Source organism: Athene noctua, chromosome 2, assembly GCF_965140245.1.
Source record: "Athene noctua chromosome 2, bAthNoc1.hap1.1, whole genome shotgun sequence".
Classification (NCBI taxonomy): domain Eukaryota; kingdom Metazoa; phylum Chordata; class Aves; order Strigiformes; family Strigidae; genus Athene; species Athene noctua.
This window is the reverse complement of record NC_134038.1, coordinates 47,863,194-47,889,693: the sequence shown is the minus strand read 5'-3', so window position 1 is coordinate 47,889,693 and position 26,500 is coordinate 47,863,194. Positions and strand designations below refer to the sequence as shown.

The window sequence follows — 26,500 nt, the reverse complement described above, 5'->3', positions numbered from 1 at the left end:
CATCAGATATTAAATGTGAAGTGCAATTACAAAATGTTAAAATGTAATAAAATTGTTTCTGCAATCATACAACAAAGCCTGACTGTTAAAAATTAGAAAACAAGGTTTGTAAGAATATACTGCAATAAAGCTGCATCAGCAACTTAACTTCTTTTGCAAGGAGTAAATCTGAAGAAATTTTTCACTTAAGTCTTTTAAAAACCCTTCACAAATGCCATCTGGTTATGGCCATTAACTATGGGAAGAGATGGAAAGGAGTGGCTTTACAGAAATATGAATAAAATACCATAGCACAAGACAAAAAGAACAAGAACATTCAAACTATACTCTATAGTAGCTACTTTCCTTGGTAAATATATATATATCTGGGGAACAAGTGATAAAATGAAAAACCAGACATTACTGGAAAACATTTTTAAATCTCATAACCCCCCAGTGTTGCTTTTTTAGAAATAAGGGGAAGTCATCGTATAACTGGAGTTAGGACGGTGTAATATTTCTTAAAAATAGTCTCCTGCTAAAGAAATTAAATACGAACACAGTGAAAATGACAATATTGTTTACCACGGAAATAATATTTGCACAAAACAGGACACAATAACATCTTTTAAAACAATGGAGCAGCAATACTAATGCCGCTCTATGTTTCAAATATTTATATCCAATGTATTTATAATAATCTTTTCAAAGGTTTGTGAGAAATAAATCTAATCTCACCCTTTTTTTCAAACTACGCATGGTATGGTATATGTGCTAACTTACTGAATTCATCCTTCATGCAATTCCAGTTTATTAAAGAGGTTAAAAATTTATAAAACTCTGATGGGATATGGTTTTAATGCTTCATCACACTACCCATCATTTGCTTTTCAATCTAGATCAGAATGATCTTTCCGACTTCCCTGCAATCACCTACCTGCACAGCTAATATTTTCTGAGCGTTCTCCTGAGAGGCTGCCTGGATCCTCGCCAGCCCAGCCTGGATGGAGAGGCCGTGCCGCCGCCACTGCGCCGCCAGCACCCCGTACCGCCGCCTCCGCAGCGCCTGCAGCTGGGACGGCCACGGCCACGGCCACGGCCACGCCAATGGCCACGCCAACGCCAACGGCAATGGGGGGGGTCAGGGCAGGGGGAGAGGCAAGAAGGGAGGAGCGGGGGGAAGAAGAGGGGGGGAAAAAAAAAAAAAAAGGAAAAAAAAATTAAATTCCCAAGTCAGAGTAGGAGAGGAAATTAATGGCAGCGTTCAAGAAGAATGATGGAGGGAAATATAGAAAGCAGTCAATAGCCCATTCTGCGCTGTACGGACCTGACAGGAATTTCACAGTCTCTTGGTTTTTCAGCCCACTCATGTGCATTCATCAGAAACCAGTCACATCTGGCTGCCAGGATGGGGGGTTAATTTTCTCTAAATGCCTCAGCAGTTTTGTTCTAGCTGAGGCAAACTCTGTGACTGCAAAGCTGATGAGTAAAATATTTCTACTTCACCCAGTTTAACTCAAAACCGATAGCCTCGGGACATATTGAACCTTTCTTAAAAAAATAATCTTTTGAAGCTTTTTGAATGGCACATCAGGTCAGGCCAAAGTTTAAAATGCAAGTTTAAGACTTTGATGGACACTAGGGCTTTTTTTTTTTTTTTTCCCTGGGTAAAGCTTATCATAGCTTGGCAATGTGTGCTTTAGTGCATGACAAAACTAAAGAGAATTAACTTAGCCATCAACTGCTCAGGGAGAACAATAACAGGAAAGAAATTTCCAGATAGAAGTTCCTATTAATCTACCCAGCTATAACCACATGACATGAAAGCATCTAACACCACTAAATTGCACTGAATGTGGCAGATGAGAGTGACACTACTTAAAAAAAGGATTTTATATAGACATATAGAAAAGATAACACTTATCCTAGGAACCACATTCAGTGCAAAGAATCCTAACTAAAATTACTCAAAGTGGGAGTGCTTACCTGATAGGCTTTTGCTATTTGCTAACAGTAATTACTGTTCCAATCTGTAGCTGACTAGTATCAGTTTTTCCTTAATCTGTAAGTATTTGGAACACATAATCATGGTGTGGCAGTTCTCAGTCTAGAATGAAAATGTTTTGAGATCTGAAAATCTACCAACACTGAATGTTTTTGAAAATGACTGTGGGCTTTGGTAAGTTCTGCAAACATTGCTGCATACTCTACACTAGTCACAATTTAGAAAATGGAAATTTAAACCACCTAAATTATTGCTTAGTGGAAATACATGGTTTTGTGTTTCATCAGGTTAATTATTTCAATAAATTCCATAGCTATTGTTAGCATGAGGCCTTCAAGAGTATGCCTGTCAACCAGATTAACACAATGGATTGTACCATTCCTTTGGAAATATTACATTTCATTAAGGTCAGTGCCACAGGTCAATAATTGGATCAGTTATAAAGAAGCTTTTACATGATAAAATATGACTGCTCTTTAGGAGCAAGCGCAGTGTACCAGGTGGAAAATACACTTTTTCAAAAGAATGTAGATTATAGTAATATCAAGTGAGCTATTACAGCCTAGAGAGTAATTAATGCACATTTTCAAAATTAATGGCCTGATTTTCAGAGATACTGAGTTTCCACAAGTCCCATTAGATTCTATGGAATCTGTGAGTACTCTGCATCTTTGTAAATGAGGCTGTAAAGTAGTAAAACAGATCTTTGTACATAATTTTTTCGAGTCCTACCACTGTAGATTGAAAATAACATGAGGGAACATAGATGAACTGAATGGGAAAATATAAAAATATCAATCTGAATCACAGACAAAACCTGAAACCAAATATGAATATTTTCCAATTTGAAGAACCTTTTCTAAGTACCACTGCTTCTTTCCTCCTGTTTTAGGTTGTTGTGGTTTGGTTTTGTTTTTGTTTTTTTCTGAAATCTAGCTCTTTCTGTGGGTCTGCTGTTAATTCAATTATTTTAAAATTTCATCTTGTATTCTGGAGTCTGAAAAAGAATGTAGGTGAGAGAGGAGCAAACAAAACAATTTACAATATTTTTATAAAACGTTCTACTTCAGTCCCAGAAGAACAAAGTAAGTTGTCTTATCAAAATCCTCATTTTTGTAAAAACGTAAAATAATTGCAAGATACATTGTCATGATGAGGAAAATGGTGGTTGGGAGACCACTTGAAAGGATTTGCCAGAGAATGGTGAAAGGGATCAGTGGCTACCCAGTTCAACAGCTATCCATTTTTTTTGTCTTGAGAGAATCAAAAGACGTTCAAAAATGTTGATGTATGGCTATTTGAAAATTACTATATATTTACTGAGGAACTGACAGTTTATTATGGTTGATGTCCAATACAACCTTCACTAATGTTTCTCATTTCAAAGAACTGAATAAACACTTGCAAATTACAAGTCCATGAAGGTTGTTGTTGCTATTGTGAGTATCCCTGTATCTCATACATCTCATATTTTGAATACATTTTATTGTGCTTAGCATAACGGAGCCTAAACCCAATATTTCTAAGTTTTCCAATATTAATTGCAACATAAATAAAATATATGCACACGCTTGATCAAATAATGTTACCTGCAAGCTTAGAATAAACTGTTAGACCCACTAACCTAGGAGGAGCCATGCAAGCTCCTGAGTTGACTGCAGACCTTTTGCTGAGGGAACAATCTGAAACAGAAAAATCCTGAGTAACCTAGCTAAAGAGCATTTATAGCCCAAAAGCAGCCTGTAGATTTCACTGGTTTTGCCATGATCTCTCCATCCCTACAGACACCAATACTTTTCCCTTTGATCCTCTCCTTGGTCATATAATAGACATATAGTTACTAGCTTTCCCTTATATTTTAAATTTTGATCACATGTACACACTTAGGAAGGCATGGCATGCATGAGTTGCGTACACAACATTATTGTTAACTCCTTCATTTTCCATTGCTTTTTTTTTCACTATTTAAGAAACATGCTGTATTCTAAGTATTCTCCACATCAACCCAAATGTTGACAGAGAAGACAGCAGCATCTCCAGTGATCAAGGTGAGGAAATATGTAGAGTAGCCAAATACTTGTACGAAATTCACTTTATTTCTGACATTTACTTTTCTGTAGGAGCAGGACTGAAGGAAAAAGGAAATAAAAAGACAAGCTAGCTCCAGATTTTGGGGATGCAAGTAGAGAGTAAGCACCACGATCCTTGTTTCTGTCATTTTTGCACCTGCCATGACTGCAGCTGATCAAGTCTGTTGTTAGTCCCCACAAAACAACCTTCCATTAAAGGGACTGCAGGTGCTTCTGCAGCATCAAACCAAAACTCATCCCGCAAGGAGGAGCAATAGCTTTTAAAGAGGTGTGGGGTCGGGGGTTTTTTTGCTGGGAGGGGACAATTTTTGCAGCAAGTGACTTCTCCCAGTCCTCATCCTACAAAGGAGGAGATGATGAGCTGATGGCTTTGCTGGAGAGGCACCTCTGTGAACTGCCAGGGAGGACGAATGATGCTGTGAAGGAGTTGCCCTTGCCATGCTGCTACTTTGGGGCTTCGCTGTTATTCTCCTTGTGTTGTGGCTCCCCTCTGTGCTTCACAGCAGAGGAAGCATATGGCTCTATATTTGTTTAATTCCTTGTTTATATATGGTACTAATATCATCAATAATATCAGTGCAAATTTGGGAAAAGGATGTGTGAACTAGCTGACCTTGTTATCTTACTAGAGAGGAAGTTTATGATTTGGGGTAAGTTATTCTGTTCTCACCTTCAAGTTTTTTGATATGATATATCAAGATACTTCATTAAATTCATGCCTGTTTTGCAGTAATATGACTGACATTAAGGTAATTTTTTAATCTGAAATTTCTTTTGAGGGATCAAACTGGAATAAAAAGCATATGATACTATTTGAAGCTGAGGCTATCCAGGCCCAATTCATTATTGCAGTGGTATTGTTTCTAGGTCCTCATTAATTCATGCTATCACAATATTTGGATTCTTTATACAGTGAAGAAAAGGTAAATTGAAAGAAAATCCCACACAGAGAGAAGGAACTGTATCTTATTTAGACTAGAAAGCTTTTTACTTTTGTTGCCTGGCAGTTCACAGGAACCCCAAATTTTCACAGGCTTATCTTTTATTACACATAGGACTAGACCAATGCAGACTGGAGACATATTTGACAATGGACCCAAAACTAGGGGTGTTTACTTAATTAAACATCAAATGGCATTTTGCCCCATTAAGAATTCAAAGTGAACAGCATGTGGAACTCAGTCATGATGGATTTTTTGTCGGTCAATAACACACTACTTGGACTGCTTCAATTACCAGTTCTGCCCAGTGACTAGATGCTAGCATTGTATTGGGTTATGATTACAAAGCTAATTCTCCTCTCTGCTGTTTCTAATTATTGCAATTCAAGCGATCTGAATATAACTGTTCCTGGTTTACACCTGAGAATGCAAAGAGAGATCAAACCCTCTATGAATAAAATTTCATTTTATTTTACAAAATTATAATTATTCATAAGAAAAATGAATTCTGCATTTAGAATTCGTACTTACTTCTAAGCTGTCTGAACCAGTAAAAGTCCAAGTTTCTGGATCACATAAAAGGTAGTAGATATTATTATAGGCAGAACTAATATACTACTTGTCTCAAAAAAAAAAGATTCTCTTTAAATTTCGCCAAACTTTAAACATTTGATCTCAAAATGTGCATGGCAGGTATTTGCCTCAGGCTGAATTTGTTTGGATAACCTAAGCAGTTTGGGGTCTTTTTATGAGGTATTCTGGGCAAAATACATTATTCTGCTCCTATTACAAAATTGCACTGATGTTTCCTCTACTAGATGCAGTGTGCAAGGGGGACTCACTTTTCAAAGGGGACAGCATTTTTGTATGTGATGTGACTTCTTCATAAAAATCATCTGGTGAAAACTGTAAGTCTTTGGAAAACTATTGACTGCAGATAGTCACTCGTGGTTTTTCCTGGTTTTATCAACAAAAATTTTTAAAAACGTTGAACTCTCTAAGCATTCTTGAGCCTCTCACTGATCCTACAGTTGACCAGATTGTTCACGTTATCAGCCTTGCTGAGCAAGTAAGAATGCTTATCTCTGTATAATTCTACTCTGCACATAAACCATCTTCACAAAGCCATTTGTCATACTGTAGATCAGTAATACAGCACTGGAACTTGATTTTCTCTATAATGTCTGTTATTTCGGTCTGGGATGAGATTCGTCACTGACAACAATGTGACTATGTGTAGCAGCATAAGTACCTATCTATTGGTGCTTAGCAAACCCAGGGAAAAAAAGACACTGTGAAAATCAGAAGGTATAATTGGATCAAACTGTGAAGTCTGTGTTAAGGATGGCAATTTGGAATTAAGAAATCAAACTGTTAATCAAAACTGGTGCAATTCTGTCATAGTCTAATCTAGGCTTTACACAGCTATGCTAGGACACAGTAACATCAAACAAGGAGATGCAAACCTAGACCATAAAAATGTAATATTAATTGCCCGTGCAATAATATTTTATCAGAAAAACCTGATTTTGTGAGTTTTCCTTCAAGTACCAACTACAATTTCTTTTTCCTTTCCTGAAGTTTCCTTCAGAAACAGCCTGAAAAGTAGGAAGTAAACTCAGCCACATGGCTCAAAGAACAGAAATTTCTCTGATTACAAATATTTAGAGACATAGCTACTCTGAACAAAGTTGATTCCAGACTGAAAACAATCTAAGGCAATACAAATTGAGACATTTAAAAGAACTAGCAGCTGAAGATGATGTTGCAGCTACAGTAAGTAGTTACAGCTACTTACCAAGTGACTAAACCCATTTGTGAATATTAAAATGAGGAAGAGATGGACTAAGCAGCAGCAAGAATGGAAAAATATGCATAGCTGAGGCAGATGAGAGAAACAGATGGGCAGAGCATTTCCAAGAAGTCTCACTAGACTCAGCCCACCATCAATACCATATTTTGATGAAATATTATGAACCTAAACCATATAACATTAACAATAACCAATTGAGATGTCAGCAATACACAGAGCAATCCAGAAGCTAAAAAATGTCAAGGCAGACAGCAATGATCATATCATAGAGAAACGTAGTACTAGATCCCACCATTTAAACAAAACTCACAGACTTATTCAGAGAAAAAAGGCCTCTCTCCTCCCTCCCGCAAGAGAAATAATTTGCAATGTAATATCAGGAAGATACTACATACAAGATGAAGTTGAGCAGAGATCTTGGTAAACAATAGGCTGGATTCAGTTCAGATGAAGGTGAATAAACTAGAGTTTGTCATATAATATATATCATAATATATTATGATATATGTCATATATCATAAAACAATACATCATCAGTTCTCAAAAAGACTTGGAAAGCTTATGCACACCTGCAACCGTATACTGAGCATGCATCAGGTTCACACTGTGAAGAAGGCAGAGAATGACAGAAGACAAAGTACACTGTAACAATCAAGGGTCCTAAATGTAACCCTGCTGAAATGTATATTTTCATATCTCTGCCACACTGTACCCCTGGCACATTAACCAAACCTTGTAATCTCAGCTTTTCAGAGATAACTAGGAATTTTGTGCTCTCTTTTGGGGGGGCATCCAATTTAAGTCTTTAATTTCTAGAGTTGATTAGCAGTGACAGATTCAACTGAAGACAGTGGGGAGACTTGAAATCATAGTGTGCCATGAAGACAGGTATATTTCTGACATTACTGTACCCAGGGCTAGATCTGCAAAGGTTTTAGGCATCTGGTTGCTATGTTAGGCAGCTAAAACCATAGTTATTCTATGGTGTTTACAGTACAGGAAACTAATATTATTTCACTGAATTCTTTTTCTAAAACATGACTCTGTTTTACATTCAGCAAACATAACCACTCTTGACTGACACTGATATAGTTGGTACCTGACCTGCTGGTACCTGACCTTCTAGATTCAACATAACATTATTTTCTAATTCTGCAGTAGTTCCCCTTGAGACATCAGTTTATTACAAAATGTAAAAACCAAAGTGAAACTAACAGAAGAAGTATTAACTACTAGTCACTCTATCAGTAGTAACCTACTATGATTTTCAGACCTAAACAAATTACCATTACGTATTGAACAGAGACTATGTCACTTTTAAATCTACACGTTCTCTATTTTCAAATGATGCTAATCTTATATCAGAGGATCCAATGTGTGTGTCATATTAATTCAACAGTGCGCTGTGAATGCTAAATTCTATGTAAATGACATAAGCCTTATCAGTTCCATTCATTGTTACAACTCAAACAACGGCAATTACAACAACTCTACAGATTCTGGCGCTGTAAGAATGGCAGATTTATTAGCAAAATCCAGTTAATATTTATCTTTTTATATATTCAACTACCAAGTTACACCTGTACAATATACAAAGCTCCTAGGTAATGAAATATTTCTTTATTGTCAAATCTGCTCCACAGACTGCTGGTAAAGATTACATAGCTCATTTAAATAAAGCTCTTTTGTCAACAGACTGGATATACTTTAAAAATGAGTAAAAGCCTCATGAAAAAAACAAATCTCAGCTGATGTGCAAGTATACATGAAAAGATGCACTTGTTTTTTTGACCTTATTCCAGTTGTTAATGCTTTGGTAAGCAGATTAGCAACGTTAAATTTTAAAAAAGGAAAACTGTATTTCAAGATCCCCTGAAAAACAAATGAAGAAAAGCCTGAAAAAATCTTCTACTAAAAATATCAGTGAATACAGTCAAAAACATGAGTTAATGGGGAAAGAAAAAAAAAAAAAGAATGTTATGATTTTTAACTGCTGTCAGGAAAAAAATAAGGAAAAGAGACAATAGAGTAAGATCAGGATATCTTTCTGCTTATTGTGGCTGTATCACTGTAATACCAATCTGACAGTGTGCTTTCTGTATTAGGTTTCTGAAAATATAGCCTAGAGTTTGATACTCAGGAGATATAGAATATGTGTGATGTTAGTCTTTGCTCAAAAATTTTATACTTGCCTATTTCTACTACTATACAAGGGAAATGTATCTGCACTTATCCAGATGGCGCTCTGTATCATTTAGTAACACTGATAATCAAATACTGCTATTTCATCCCCAGGAGCCTGAAGCAAGGAATGGAAACATCTTGAAAAGGTGCAGATAATTGCACTTACCCCAAACCAAAGGTTTACATTTTCTAAATTTTTTTTTTCCTCCAAAGCTCTCATCTACAGAAGCCTACAACTTTTCCCCAACTTTTGTTTTTTGTTTTTTTTTCTATTTGTACAACGCCATTAGAGGAACATGTCAGGCAGCACAAGCTTACGTCAAAACCCTGCAAGTAAACAAGATTGCTCCAAAGAAATTCCTGACCTTGCCATTAATTGCTCCTGTTAAAGCATCTATAATCTCTAATCATTCCTTTTACAGATTCTACTGCTTACTCTAAAGAGAACAAATTGCACAATAAAATACCATATCTCATCCTCTGTCCCCTCCTAAAGGATTTCTGGAGTATAATTGTTAACATATTTTTCAAAATTAAAGTCTTTTGGCATTTAGTGTTGTTGAGAATTTTTTTTCATGAATTTGTAATCTTAAAAATAAAACTAATAAACTAACATTAATAGGAATATATTACACTACTTTCCCAAACATTTTAATAGCGAACTCTGTGTGAAGAGTGAATTCATGTCTTCTTTGCTACCTTTGAAATAAGCTAAGATTAATCACCAAAATGTACTTCATTTGTAGATCTATCAGAATACGGAGACAGCACCCTGCCTGTCATGACTAAGGAACATCAAACATTATGATGATAAACATTTATATTAAGCTGTTGCTTCTACTTCATATAAAGTATCTGCTGATTATTGCAGAACAGTAAAATGAAATTCAAAAAAAGGCTTTTTTTTTTTTTTTTTTCCCCTAGATGACACATACATTTATCAGTTATCCCCTATAACTTCATGAGACTTCAAGGATCATAAATCAAGACCATCTTGCTCTCTGGCCAGAAACCGCCTGTTGTGACCAGACATTACTGCCATTTCCTTTGTGTTTTTCTAGGCCTTTGGCACCTGGCAGTGATCTCACCAGAGCTGTTAGTCACCAGCCTATTCCTAGGCTTTTGTGCAGCGTGACTGTGCATCGCAATAGCCCAGGTCATACAACGGGCACCTCCGCAATTGCACATGCTCCTGGATGCCTAACTGAAACCCCACCAGAATTGTTTTAGCCATGACAGAAACTTGACTTTCAGTTAACCATTTCAGGAATGACATGGCCTTCGGCTGAACAAAGCCAGGCTTTGCACAAGAATCTCCCTCATGGGTTTGCACAATATACCACCTGTCCAGTAAAAGCAGCCCAGAGGCTGGATATTCTGCAGGGCCAACTTGAGCATGGAGAGGTAAGTGTGCTTCCTGGAAGGCAATGAATCAATCAGAAGAACAGCTGGCCAATTAAGATGTGCATAACTTCTTGCCAGATGTTACCTCTGTGCTGATGGCTGACTGCATCTTAGAGATGCACATTGTTTTTCAACCCCTGGGGCTACTTTCATATCGTTAAATAAACAGAGCTAGGAACCATTCTATGGCAGTAAGGCTAAGTGGCACAGGCTAAATGGCAAGGCTGTCTTTGTCCACACTATGTAGTTCACTACCATTTCTCAGTCTTGTGTGATCACCTCACTGCCCTATGACACAAATAGTATTTTAGGGGGAGGAGGGGTTAATGGCAGAATGACTGAATTAATGTGAAGGCTCTGTTTCAGCCTACAAAGATGGAACAGAGAATAGACACTGCATACCCTTGGGCATGGCAAAGCCTCTTGGGATAGTGGTGGAATACTGCATTGTGTTGAGGGAACTAAAGCTGGTGCTGTCCCATCCACATTCCCTGCTTGAAGCAGTCGTTGGTGCATATTATTCCTTGACTTGTGTTAGACCTTCTCTTGGAAAGTGCTATCTAGCACAAGTCAAAACAGGACATGGTACCATAAATATACAGTACGGGGGACTATGGAGCAGGCCAAGCTAGTTCCCTAACTCTCTTTCATTTTGCAGATTGGATGTCAACTTCATAGCCAACATTATCCTGAATTTCCTGTTGAAAGTGTCTTGGAAAGAGCTAGATGTACACATGCTCTTCATAAACAATAAGAATTGAATTCATAAATAACAGGAATTCATGGGCAGGATGGGATTAGGAAGGGAATGTGAAGGTTGGAGGGGGGCCCACTTCAGTGGTCTGGCACTCAAGATGGCTAGTAACAAGATACTATGCTGGTAACCAGCACTAAGTCAACAGCAATAGTGTAGGTTCCAATCATGGCGTTTTTATAGCCAAGGAGAGACTAACTTGTGCACTCATAGATTTCATTATATTGTCTTTGTTTAGTCATTTTGTTGCTCAAAATGTTCTTTAACAATTCTCCAAGCTTTTACTTCTAAACTTTAACTCAAGCTGAATTCTGTTTCTGTGTGCTCATATTTCCCTCACTTCTCTTCAACAGCATCCAGAGGTTGGCAGCCATCAATTAGGTTGTAATGTTATTGTAAATGATTGTATTTCATAATGATAAAGCAGAAATTTATGTAGCAATAAGGTCTCTGGTATAGTCCCTGATAAAAAATTCAAGCACAGGATCATATTCTGCTTGTCACTTAAAAATTTAATGCGAAAGCTAAATAACTTTTCATTTCCTCATACACTAGGAAGTTTCCAGCCACTAATGGAAAAAAAAAATTATTTGTGGGCATTTCTGTTTCCTGGAAGTAGCAATTGTAAGATTCACCTACTTAATTTTCACCTGCAGGCTATGAGTGCTATTTGGCATTCCCCTGGTCTCCTCATCCCCATAGAAGCACCACACATTTTCCTCCTTGTCTGCATGCAGCAGTTTGCAGCACAATGAAATTAAGGTCCCGCATACAGCTGATGTGCATGTGACTCTTGTCCTGCTGCTGAATGACGGAATAATCAGGATGTGCACCCACAAACCAGAGCTGGGTGTGCCCTTGTTCCAGAGCACAGACAAAGCCTGAAACAATCACAGCTGAATCTTGTATTTCACACCTTGCTTTCAGGAAAATGGGAACAGCCAAACAGTGAATAGGGAAGACAGTCAAAGAGGACAATAATTTTTCAATTTATGAAATTTATGAAATCATATTTCAATTTAGCAAATTATTTTCAAGTTATGAGAAAAGCAAAACCCCCAAAGCGACAATGCTAGGGAAATTATCAGCAACTAAAATAAAATTCACTGAACAACTGCAATGGTCCTAGGATTTGTCATTTTTACATTGCATCAAGCAATCTGGAAGTCTTAGGAGGCCAGGCTCTAGCCCAGATAGATCCATACCTCATCCCTTAGCACCACAACAGGGAGCCTATTAACATTGACAAGGCTGACTGCCCTGAAATTGCAAACTTTCAAAACACAGACATTCTTGGCCCCAACGGCACAAGGCCTCAGGACTTCTGCCCCAGACTTTGGGGAAGACCTCAGGACCTCCAGGTGTCAAGTGTCTGGCTCTTGTGTCAGCCACCAGAGTCCCCACTGCAGAACTGGGACCACAGTTTCTATTAGGAGGGGGGCCACACAGGCACAGTCAGGCTACCTAGACCTCAGGCAGTGTGCCAGGAGGGACAGTGCTGGAGTCACAGACCCCAGCCTAGCAAGGGGAATTCAGAATGTCTCTCAATCTCTGAGCAGGGTTGTGCTGAAAGCTTAGCTTCTGTTAATGATACATTAATTGGACTCAAGATGTTAACTAAATTGTCACCTCATTTTTTCTTTCATTAATGTTGCTGGCAGATTTTCATTTACTTCTTACTATCATCACTTAGGTGTGTTTCTTAAACAAAAATTTGTGCACATCTTAAATATGATTTGATCAAAAACGTTTTCTACCAGTTGCAGCTCTTATTATACAGGTATTATATTCACAAGGCAAATGTATTAAATAGGAACACTAAAATAAAAAGATCACACAAAAATTGTTGGACACTGCTTCCAAAGATATATGTATTTAATGGACGCTACCATAAAATTGTTGTCTATGTTCACTTTTCTTCTTAGCAAGGATTATAATTGCATTGTCATATATTTCCTAACTCATGAAAAATTCTCCAGAATTGATGAAAATCCAAGCATGTATGAAAACAAGGAAGCCATTACTAGAATGTAAGCTTCAGATTGATCTTCACTGTGTTTGTCAAGAACTTTCAGCTTTTTAATCCTTCTTTGAAATGCAGTCTGTATAAAACCTTTCAAATAGAGGTTTTCCTAGATAAGATCTGACAGCAGTGATAAACAGGACAGAAAATACATCTTTGGTTAAACTATTTTAATGAGGAGGTACTTAAACCATTAATGACCTGAGTCGCTGACTTTGGTAACCATGAGTTAGTTGTCAGGTTTTGCCTATCTTGATTTCCAAGATTCTTAACAGTCACAATTACACAAATAGATTCAATATTATGTTCCTGATTACTAGATAAATGAAAGATGCAAAAAGGAATCTAGTTAATGCCTTTATAATCAGACACAATTACCTTAAAAGGATAATAAAAAGGAAAGAGAAATGTTCAGAAGTTAGGAAATGCCAGGCTTACAGTTGCTTTTGCAATGTTAATTTAAGACCCTATGTATTATGATATGGTTCATAGTCTTTTTCCTATCTTTTTCAAAGCAATGGGTGAACTCGCATTGGGAACAGATCAACATGTGCCGTGGAAGAGAGTATTTCTGGAGGAGACTATTTCTACAGAGTATAACAATATTTCATGTGAGACAGAGCTAAAAGGGGATGAAACCACAAAGTGTTTCATAGATGTGAAACCCAGTAAGTACCACAAAGAGTTGCATAGATGCTGAGAGTGAATGACAGCTGAGATTTGGGAATCTTTAATTCCTTCTCAGCCTCTGAAAGAAGAGCGGCCTTAATAGACAAAGGTTCTTCCATTTGTCCATAAGCTGACTCAGATTTATTTGAAAACTCCAGTATCTCCCTGGACCACTCTTTTTTTTCCAAATCACTGTTTGCCTATTCTTATCTTGTCTCTTCTCTCACCACTGCCAGTCTTCATCCTACAAATATTCAATCAAATTCTAGGAAGTCTTAAACTCACTTTCCCTATATTGCCTAAAAGACAGCAAAACCTATGTCTTAAGTAGCCTGAAAGTGTGAATTAATAGTAGACTGAGGGAAGTTTTATCCATACTACAAGCATGTGTCAACTTTGCAACATAAAGGAGGATTTTGGAGCAAACTCTACCCCTAGACATCTGATCATCAACACTGTTAGTTCACTCTCTGATTTTATTTCAGACTAATCCATGTGCTCTCTCGCAGGCAAAGCCTACATATGATTTACTCCAGGGACTGTTCCCAGAAAGCTTTGTATCCCCAGACACCCTAAGTGTCATCATGCCACATCTCATGGCATATTATACATACCTCCACTTTAATACTATTTTTAAAAACCTACTCTGCTGGATTAACATGATTTCAAATAAATGTAGCTGAAATGCAGCAGTACATACTATTAGCCACCAGTTAAGGCTGCAAGGTCTCTACTGAGGTTGAGAGGACAGAAATCTACAGCCGAGTGCTGTGTAGTGTGGATGAGCCATGCCATGAAGTCAGCCATGGCACTATGAAAACCAAGAAGAAACATCATTTGGGCTTGAGACCAAAGGAGGTCTCTTTGGCCTCCTTTAATTTTTAGCCTTTTTTAATGTATCGGAAGGGCCTGAAACACAATGCTGTTAGTCTTTGTTGCTATGATAATGCTGAAAAATGGAAAATATAAATGTCAGAAGCTGAATTTTCTATTTTTGGTGATCTTTTTCTCCCCACTTCTGTGTGTGTTCCTCTTCTACTTTTCAAGACACAGATTCAGCTTCTAAGTAACAAGCAGAAGCAACAACAGTTATAGCTCATTTTAATCAGTTTTTCATTTCTGCAAAAAGGAAAAGAAAGCAAAAACCTGCACACTCCACATGCACCTTGCTTTCTTTTGGAAGAAAATTTGGATGCACAAACATTGCTCTTCAAAAGCTTTCCAGTTTGGAAGATCAGGACATGAGGATTTAAGGGCACACAATAAGTACACCTAGCTGACAGTGCAGACAGAGCTACCATATCCTAGATGACAAAATTAGTATGTCTGTTTTAAATTAAAGACTAGGTTGACTAGCACATCAACTGTTTTTCACTTCTCTAATGCAAAATAAGTGCTTGTTTGGATGCTTTAGACTATTCCAGACTTTGAAAAAGCAGTAAAGAGCATAGCAATAAATTTAGCTTTACGAGTTGAATTTATTTTTAAAAAAAAACAACACATAAAACCAGGCTGAGATCACTTTTCTTTATCTTTAAGTATTTCATTCAAAAGTTGCAAAGGCCTGTTAATCCTAATGGCTTCTGAGGTCAATCATATGTGCTATATAGAATAAAATATCACTATTTTTTTCTAATACCTGAAACATATTCCTAAAAAAATCCACTATAAATCCAAATCAAGAAGAAAAATACATCTTCAGTGCCAAAACCACATCAACTAAGGCAACTACTTCAGTATAAATACAAAGCTCTTATCTCATATGGAAGGTAGACAACAGAAGATAACATTTGTCTGCAAAGTCAGCTATTATGGCTTATATCAGCAATAGCGTGGCCAGCAGGGACAGGGAAGGGATCTTACCCCTGTACTCGGCACTGGTGAGGCCGCACCTCGATTCCTGTGTTCAGTTTTGGGCCCCTCACTACAAAAAGGACATTGAATGACTCGAGCATGTCCAGAGAAGGGCAACGCAGCTGGTGCAGGGTCTGGAGCACAGGTCGTACGAGGAGCGGCTGAGGGAACTGGGGGTGTTTAGTCTGGAGAAAAGGAGGCTGAGGGGAGACCTCATCGCCCTCTACAGCTACCTGAAAGGAGGTTGCAGAGAGCTGGGGATGAGCCTCTTTAACCAAGTAACAAGCAATAGGTGTAATGGCCTCAAGTTGTGTCAGGGAAGGTTTAGACTGGATATTAGGAAGCATTTCTTTACAGAATGGGTTCTTAGGCGTTGGAATGGGCTGCCCAGGGAGGTGGTGGAGTCCCCATCCCTGGAGGTGTTTAAGAGATGGGTCGACATAGCACTGAGGGATGTGGTGTAGTTTGGAACTGTCAGTGTTAGGTTAACGGTTGGACTGGATGATCTTCAAGGTCTTTTCCAACCTAGATGATTCTGTGTGATTCTATTATGCTATAGATAGCAAAGAAACACAGAAATTTTAAAAATATGATAATCCATGTAAGTACAAAGCTTTGAACTTGGTCAATAGTCTAGGAAAGTCAGTTTTTGGCAACTACACAGTAACTAAAAGGTTGATAACTAAAAAGCTCCATGTTGTTGGACATAGCAAGGTTTATAATACAGAGCTCACCTCAAATACAGCCACCAGGAATGTAGAAAAAGTAGTTTATTATATCATATAATCTGATAAATACTTATTGTATAGTTCAAGAATGCATCTTGGTAATACTTAAAGACTCTCCTAATTCATATTCCCCAACAGAGTATGCATGTTTGTTACCAGTGTTTTTTTCACTGCAAGACATATCTCTTTAGGTAAAAACCCAAAAAACCCAAACCTTTTCTCCCCAGAACTGAAAGAGGACAGCTTCACAGGCATTAAAATAGCTAAAATAAGTAAAAAGGTGGTGGGATTGTACAGTGATGTTAATTTTGGATAACTATAAGATTGTAAATACAATAACTGATAGTGAACATCTGTTTATAGTGTTATTACATCTACTAATCTGATTATAATACTGTATGTAGGAAACGAAACAATTGCATTTGCATGCCTACAGCTCAAGTCTGTTTTATTTCCCGTGGATCATCTATGTATCTAGACAGGTGTGTTGGCTTCAGGCTATTTTTACTGCAAAACATCTGAAATCACAACTGTGAACCAGTTCTGCAGGTGAGAATTTTCCTGACAGAGTATTTACATTTGAATTTGAAAAGTCATTTGCAGTTTAAAGGAAGAGTCTATTACTTAGTGAACAACCATGGCCGTTGGTTTTAGAGTTGGCTTCCTTACTGAGACCCATATTTATAACCCTGTCTTTCAGAAAGACTGAGTTTCCCTGGTAAATATCGGGCTACTATTACCTAGTTGCTTAAATATAAAGGTTTAGGTACCTAGCCTGAGGCACTGGAGTTTGCAAGCTCTGCCCAACATCTAAATTAAATAGCATTGTGCCACAAACTGGTAAGAACAGGAACTGCAGTATCAAAAAATGAAAATTGGGCCCACGCTGCCTGTCCACCCCGAGGCTTCCCTTACTCAATGATCTTAAGTTGAAAACTCCTCCCTTTTTTACACCTATTATGAAATTACTGCTTGAGAGACAATGTGAAGTTCCTATGTGCACAAAACTCAACTTCAATTCAGTATAACTTTATCTGTCAGATTTTTAACTATTCTCTTTCTTAGCTTCAGAAGAAAAAAAAAAAAACAACGTTTTTCTAATGGGCTGCTGATCAGAACTGTTATTCTGGTGGTGAAATCCCAAAGGGAAACATGTTTCATATACGAAGTATTCCCTCCAGAGTCCCTGGCAGTCACTGAAAGAAGAACTTCTTGATGTATAAAGACGTTGTCACCATTGTCAGAGAATACTACAGCAGGAAATGAACCACAAATAAAAAGCAATGTCTTTCTTCCTAGGAATCAAAATAGTTGTTTTTTCACCTACAACAATTTCAGAGAAAAATCCAGATGAAAGCTCGCACACACTATGAGAAAAAACACTTACTTTCTAAAATTTTTAAATCTTTCTAAAATGTCCATATACTTAGGCAATTCCTCAAATTCATAATTTACAGAAGGTAAGCTCGTACACAACATATAGAGAAGGTCTCCATCAAGAAATCAAAATATAATTTTATAGAAGGTGAAATAATGTGCAGTTCACAGCCAACTTCACTTTTCCAACAAATGGAGCCATAAATGCAATTTTCTGTCCTTTGCTCTGAAGAATTAATTTTAAGGTATTCATATTTTTCTTCAAGTACATCTTAAGTCTCAATTAAACCTCAAAAAGCTACAATAAAGTAACATTAAGAGCCAGCTTAAACCCATCATAGCAAGGAAATTCAGACTTAGGCTAAAAATTTTGTCTCACTCTTCATCTTTAAATCACTCTGTTGTGGTTAGGAATTGTACGGCTTGGAGAAGTGTGTGATTTTTCATACTGCACAGTACATATGTTCCAGCACTTAGGTTAAAGGAAAGTCAGAATTTTTAGCCTTAACTCTGAATTTCTTTACCTTTGAAGGCTTAACTCAAGCATCTATAATTACTTTAACACAAGCTTTTTACATTTAAATCTTTTCACTCTGGAATAGAAGGTGGAATACCAAAAGCTCCTATTTTGTTGTGTACTTCAGTGGCAGTTTCTAAATTTAAAAGATTGAGCACTGCTTACTACATGAAACTGAATATATGTGTTTTTAAATGGCACTTAGACATGAGTGGCTTAAATGTGGTAAAAAAGGCTTACACATTCCCAATATAAGTTACAAATTCAAACATTCGGGCATGAAAATCCTTTTCCTAAGATGTTTTCAAGCTTCATCCTTTTTTCTGCAATAACTAAAGCAAAGCCACAGTAGCTGCAGCCATTTGCATCTAAGGAAGAGATGTTTTGCTTTGGTGATATAGTTAATGAGTCTAAAAATATTCAGTATAATAATTCTGTCAAAGCCCCCACAGTCTCCTCAATGAGCAGAAGCCTGCAGGATTCCAATGGGGAGCCAAGTAATGAGCTCTCAGCATTCGCTCCCACACCGTCCAGACGAAATATACTCGGGCCTCCACGGTTCCACATCATTAGCAACATGAAACAAAGACACATGCTTGACTTTAATAAGCGACTAAAGTTGCTGGCTTATTAGGCTGTCACTGCACATAAACTCTATTTCAGTGTGACAAAACAGTTCCCCGAAAACAACAACAACAACAAAAAGGGAAAAAAAAAAAAAAAAAAAAAGAAAAAAAAAAAAAAGGAGGGGAACACTTTTACAAACAGAGGTTGGTATAATTTAATGTGGTAAGTGACTGCACGGAGTTGAACGAAGGCACACAGGAAGTGATGGGTTTCTGACACCGACTCTCACGGGCATGCCGCAGATTGCAGTTTCACTGCTGGAGACGACAGTTACGGTGGGCTGCAGTGATCAGACTATGGGCATATGTGACTGAGTTTTAGTTGATATTCCTGCAAGACAGGAAGTGAAGAAGCTTATTTCCCACTGGGAAAAGGTTCAGGCATGATTAACTTGGGCATGACCAAATAGGTCAATGATATGACAATGAGTGTCTAGCACAATAATTAAGTGGGAAAATGTGTGTGATTTGTTTCTTCTTGTTCTTCACATACCAATAATGCATCAGCAAGGATTCATTTAATCTCTTTCATTATATAAAAATTGATAGCAACCCTGTATGATAGCCTTCATTTGAATATATTCCTTTAAATTATATTTATCACTTCAGCAAAATAGTCGCACTGATGAATATTCTTAAGTGTTTAAACTTTTATGTTTGACGTGCAGAGCTACTGAGAAGCTTTTTAAATGTTAATTTCTTCTAAAAGTATACATAGACAGAAAAAAAAATATTTACATTTAAAAAAAGGGTGGTCTTTGATCTTAAGTAAAACTTAGCATTAGATATGTGCAGGAAAGAATCCTCCTGTGCCACAAGCTTATTCGCAATTTCAAACGTTCCCCTGTTTCATACAAGGGTGACATGTGAAAAACTAGTGAGTGAGGTTAACAGAAGGGTTCTCTTGTGCCATAAATCAATCCCCAGGCAGCTATGGCACTCATCTGAAGGTTGAAGATCAAAGCTAAGGTTCTCTGTTCTGCATTAATTCAGAGCAGGGATGGATATTTTCATGCATTACAAAGTCACCGGTATAGCTTCAACAGAAGAGAATGATGAAAATCTAACCATACACACTGAATAGTGTGACCTTAGAAAACCCATCTGGATTATTTGAGACAGATGATGAAGACCCCGGTCCAAACTGGGTTTAAGCAACCCAAGATAAGTGGAAATACTGTCCTAGGCCCTAAGAGCATGCTCCTGTTAAAGCTTCTAAATAAAGTCCTATGAAGAATTTAGTTCTGAAAACCTGCCATTTTTTCAAGGAAAAAGATTTCTTATCCAGCTACTCTCAGCTTGATTAAATATTTATTTAATCCAGAATACTTTTCACAAATGTAATTTGCTTTCTGAGCTCATTCACAGACTCTTTCAATACTGGCAACACACTTCTAGGAGGCAGCTGACTTAATATTATTGATATGTTTATACATACAATGGTGGGCATGTTTAGGAGAATAATATATAGATCAAAGGGTAACAAAGATCTGTGTTTGGTGGGACTTCTATAATAGTATTGTTAATTTTTTTTTTTTTTCTTGGAAAATGCTGAAGAAGGGGCTTTGTAGGCATTAGAATAACTCTACACTTCTAGATGAGGTGACACAATTTAAAAATATCTCTGAAGAAATTTCCAAACTTTGAAGAGAGAATTATCTGGAGAGGAAAATTTCATTATGGAATCTTGAATATATGCAGTTATTCAGCTCTTATCCAGATCCAGCTAGTAAATACTAAACATCAGGATACTGTCAGAGTTACTGTCACAAGTTCAATAAAGCACAAAGCTGACCTGGGCAGGCTAGGTAGGCTCATATGTTTCTCTTAATAATCTCAGATATTTTTTCTAAATTATATAATTCATTTTGAACACTTGAAAAGTTCTTATAATTTATATTAAATTATAAATAAATACATGAAAGAAAAATAAAACCCAAAAAATTTTCCTTCAGCAATAATACACTCACAATCCATAACTAACAGGAAGACAAACAATCCATATTTGGCACAAAATACTGAAACTCTATTTATACCCTGGTTCCCAGTTGATTTAAACCTTCATTAGAAAATATACAACTGTTAGTGCAGAAAAATAGAAATATCTCGTGTAATAAGAGTAAATTATATATGAATGAGAGCCAGACACCCTTTGATACACTGCTGATAAAACCCCTGGCTTCAGGCATACTACTGAATTGGAAACTCTGTTGGGGTAGCACCCCATACAGAATAATGTGAGAATAAAATCATACTATAATAAATTTATCTTAGTGACAATTTTATGCACCATTCACTACTGTTAATTTAATATAATACCCATGCAGGGTAGCTGCCCCAGTGTCCCAGATCGCATGTTCCAATACCAGACTTAAAGTAGCAGCTGGACTTCACTGAACTGATTGTCAGTCACTATTCAGTGGCTGACAGTACTTTTAATGATCATGGGCAATACTTTGGAAAATTACAGCATTCGAGCTATAATTCTGAACTAGAACTGTCTCTTCATTTAATTCTGGAAGGAAATTATGGCTGCAGGAATCTGGGTTTCACACAGAGGTTCAGAGTAGCTAAAGATCTTTCAAGTACCATAGAATTCTCTTAATGGCTTGTTTGCTATACTTTGATCACCTTGCATCTAAATGGAAGAAAATGGATGAGGAAGAGGAACACGTTTCATCATATGTACATTGATTTAGTATCTTCAATTAACTCTCCTTCATGCTGCTATGTGTTCCTGTATACATATGACAGAAGTGTAGCAGATAAAATAATTTTGCAAGGAGATATAGGCTTATCTCTTTGTGGTCTCTGTTCTTCACAACACCTCCTTCCCGGGAAGAAAATATGTTCGCAAAATATTGACTAAGGAAATCAAAGATAATCCCTTTTACACAATGCTCCACATGGCAGCAGGGAGAAATCAATTATCCTAAGCCTTTGTTCCTCCCCCCAAAAAGAAAAAACACAATCTGAAATAGCTGGTGATTATAGCATCTTCCAAATGGTAGAAAGTAGTGTCAAGCCTCTCGATGAATGACAAAATGTTAACATGAAAGCAAGCTGGTTATCCGCAATCTACCTGTGTGTCTCACAGATCTGATCCCTGACACAAAGGCTATCATTGCTGCCTGCCTTTCCAGTACATCTGAGTAATCTGTACATACGCAGCAGCACTGGGGGGTATGCGCACCCTCAGTGCTTCTGAGAACTTAAAAGGGGTATGGCTGCCTTAGTTACTCTGACATTTCTGACCATATACAAAACCTGATATTATTAACCAGTGGGGAGGCAGGCAGACTATGTTTAAAGAGTTAAACAAGCATACATACAGAACTTCAGATGGCTCAGGGAACCTATTAAAGTAGACCAAGCTCTTGTTGAACGAGCAATTGTTTTCAAAAATGCATGTATCAGTGGCATTGCCATAGTACAATCTGATGTGAAATGAAACTCAGTTAGCTATTCTTTATGATAAAACAGCTCCACCTTTAACTCTTTCCCCAAAGTCTTGCAGAAATGTTCGTTCTTGCCCAAATAAAATAAGTCTCTGATCATTCAACAGCATAATTTTTTGACTTGGGAACAACATTGGCAGACTGATGATTTAATGTAAAAAATCCAAAAGCATATGTAAAACTCAAGTTGTCAGAGGGCTTTGACACATGAAAAGGTTACCATGCATCAGCTGCCCTGTCATTTAGTTGCTGTGCATTCTTTTACTCTGTAACGAGTGCTCAAGGCAAGATAATTTAAGACAGTCACAGAATACAATGGTGTAGCTTAAAAGCCTATACAGACCTATCAAGAGCAGCTCAAGACACAGTATTTAGGCCTCTGGTTAAATGGTTTGCAAATCTGCATAAATTCTGTCCATCTATCCATATTACAGGTTCATCCACACCTGACTGGGAAATCATGTGTCCCTCACTCATAGTAGGATGATCTACCATATTGCTGGTACATGCTGATATTTGCAGAACTGTGCACACAGTTACCATTCTGCAGCTGATGGACCAACAACTTGTTCATGTGTCAAAAATCAGGACCACTTTATTCTTGAGGAAACGTGTGTACGGTAGTCTGCCTTTAAAACTTGTAATTTTGTACTGATCTTAGAAAGGCAATGAGGAAAGTTTTTCTGAAAATGTTATTCTGACGTTGATACAGAAGGCAGTGGCTTAAGTTTCTACAATATTTTGTTATTTATATTTTTCACTGTAAAATCAACATTTATTTACCTATTATTAAAAGCAGCAAAAAATATGTATTTGGCAGTTATTAAAGATAAATGGAAGAACATTTAAAACTTCAGTTTTCCACCAAAGGAGCCTTCTTGCAAGATTTCATTGTATTATAGGATTTCTTTTACAGGAAATTATTTCCAAAAGCCATTAATGCTTTCTCATTAAACACCGATAATTTCTGAAAGTTTCATTGCCTCTACTGTTTCTTAAATTAATTATGAGTTAGTACAGTGTATGAAAACACTGACATGAACATACTACATTTAATGTAGTAATATATTCTAAATGCAACATTGCAACATATATTGTCTATGTCAAAATATGTTTTTCATATGAAAAAGAAAAATGTCAGAATTTCAAAGTCAATGGCTTGGAAAACTTGCATAGGAAATTTAGAGATTTTTGCTTTTCAATACAATGTCAAAGATTTTAAAAAATATTGCAACTTCCTACTTCTAACTGAGTTTAGGAGATGATAATTTAGACTTTCATGGCATGATAATATACAATTTCCTGGACAGTAGCGTGACTCAGAGAAAACTACCAGCTACAACAAATTCAGCCATATATGCTGGTACAAGAGGCTGGAATTTTCACTCTCAACCAAGGGACTTAATGAAATAGAGACCACTGATGGACTTGGTGACCAGAACAAATTCTTAAAGACATATCACTAATGTGGCAGTTTGAAGTCTTGTTTCACTGGTGCTAGATAATGAAAAAAACCTACTGCTGTCCACTGTAACAGAAGCAAAACACAAATTCCAAACTAAGGAGGAGGGAGACTTCTTTGCCTTGCCAGCCAAGCTGTGTATAATGGGAACGATCAAACTGCTTCTCTCGAATGACGTGTAGCTATAAAGCAGCTCCAACACATGACCAGGGCTATGCTGAGCTGGAAATTGCAAAGTAAAGTATATTGCCAACTGTGAGAAGTGAGCCAGCAAGAGCTGCAAAGGTCCATATTGCTCAGTTGTTTTGGACCCCATCTGACCACCTCGGCCTGAACTATCCTGAAGCGAAAAGGTGTGGACATGGGGAGCTTCATGTTCTGTAGCTTGCAAATGTACTTTAGCATGAGTGAGGAGGATCTCCTCTAGGAAAGAAAAGATTAAAGTACATACCAACTACCATCTCTCTCATAAAAACATGGTAAGCAGAAATCCACAAAGACTTATTGCAACATCATCTAGATCAAGAATTAAGGAGTTAAGCTGGTAGAGTGAAGATAGAAGAAGGTGAGATGACTATTGATGAGACATTTCTATCAGGTGAAAAATAAATGCAATGAATCCTGTTCCAGCTCCTCTTGTCTTCATTCCACTGCCACAGCAGCTCCCCACTTTAGGCAAGGTGTTCATAATAGGAAAACAAAAGTAGTGCAATTACTTCTTAATTATTCTTTCTAGGAATAACAAGCAACTTGTAAAGATGTTAAGATTTTCTGTCTAAAATTAAGATTGTCCTGAATTTATGCAAAGCTCTCCCCTCAAATGAATGTTTCTAGTGATGTGAAGATTCAGAAAATGCTTCAACAGCAATAACTGGGATGGACGCTGTGTTCTAATAATTTGGATACACTTGACTAATGCAGTTATTCGCAATGAGGTTGGCACAGTGCCCAAAGCACTGAGCAAACAAATACAGCAAGACATTCAGTTTAGTGTCTTCCAATACTGCATTGAGATCTTTGTTCAGTCCAGGGGTATTGTGGACACTATAGCATACTCTATCACCAAAAATTGCTAAAATATATTTATATTTCTTTGTTAAATTCACCAGTGTGTTTTATGTAAAAAATGCTGGTGAGGCACAAGCATTTTTAATCAAATTAGTATGCAACATAAGGCAGCTGTGTATTCAAATGGGTTTTTAAGCAATTTGGTTGTTTTCTTTATAATAACAGGAAAGAACATTTTGATTTTGAAGGTGACAGAGGCAATATTACCAGAATTAAACAATCTGAATTAGCTTTTTCATGAAATGTAATATGTTTTATGCTTTTAGATGGGATGCTCCACTGCTTTCAGATGAGCCTTTCACTGTCACAGTCAATGGCCAGGAACAGAATAAGCTCTGGAGGTAGGATTATCCTCAAATTTAATTTTTTTTAGAAGAAGCTAATGGCAAATGTTTCTAGCGAACTTTAGGTGCATCTACTTTATAACTAGAGAACCAAGACAGGATATTAAAAGAAAAGATAAGTACAAAATTAGTAAACAAAGTTTGACATTTTGCTTAGCTTGAATTTGATGTCTGAAATGAATATAATCTCTAGAAAGCTTATATATATATATATACAAATAGTATTACATAGTATATGGGTTTGTTTTCAGATACATACAGGAAGAAAATAATAGAAATCATTTACATGTATAATATGGTGACAAAGAAACATACCTTCCAAACATTTGCATATTAGCTTGTATAATATGATAGAGATTTCTGCAAGGAGTGGATGTGAGTTTGCTTCTGTTATGTCTCAAGATGAGGAAGTTTTCCTCTATTCTATAAAAACTGCGGTTTGAATCAGTTCCACAAAGGACTGTAGTTCACTAATACTGTAAATAATGATTCTCTGGAAAATAACATAGCGAGTCAATATTTCATATCATTCATTGATTTTGGCGTCAAGTGTATAGAGTATGCAAATAAAAAGTACTTTTTTTCTTAACTGTTACCAACAACAGTTGTTCAGCAAATCAGGCTGGATTCTTTCTATGGGACACTCCATCACAGCCCTCCTATGTCCCCTGAAGGTTTTCCAGTTGCACCTGTGCAAATCCATTTCTTCAGAGAAGTCCACACAGAGGTATCTGTGTGTGCTGTGTGTTATGTACTCAGCTGGCCTAAGGAAAGCAGAGCAGGGAGACGGGGAGTGACAAAGGAGAACGTAGGATGCCTACAGAGCATATTTGGTGTGCCCAAGACCTATTAGAGTAGCATAAATCTATACGATTCCTGACAAATGTCTTGCAGTAGAATGAAAATTTGGGGATTAGAATTACCAGTAGGATGGGATTATTTTCAGCACTGTTTTAAAGTAACTAGCCTGGACTTTGCACTGAAATGGTACGGTGTTCACAATCATTCAAGGCCAAGAGATTTAAAAAGCTACTCCTTGGTACCTCTTCTAGAATACCAGGTACCACTCCTCTGTTTTCACTAGGCTCGTGGCAGCTGCATGCCCTCTGAAGGCCGTATATGAGATGCAGGTACCCTGGAAGGTGCTTCCCTTGTAGAGTGGACTCCGGGAAACATTTCCAGACTTTGGCAAGAGAAGTGACAA

General features: G+C 37.2%; 1 protein-coding gene across 1 annotated transcript in view; it reads right to left on the bottom strand.

The window, feature by feature from the left end:
• Positions 1–26,500, bottom strand: part of CCDC178 (coiled-coil domain containing 178) — a 176,111-nt gene that overhangs the window by 19,512 nt on the left and 130,099 nt on the right. Inside the window, 1 exon segment of the mRNA XM_074897732.1 lies at positions 917–1,051. Coding sequence (XP_074753833.1) covers positions 917–1,051 — 135 coding nt within the window.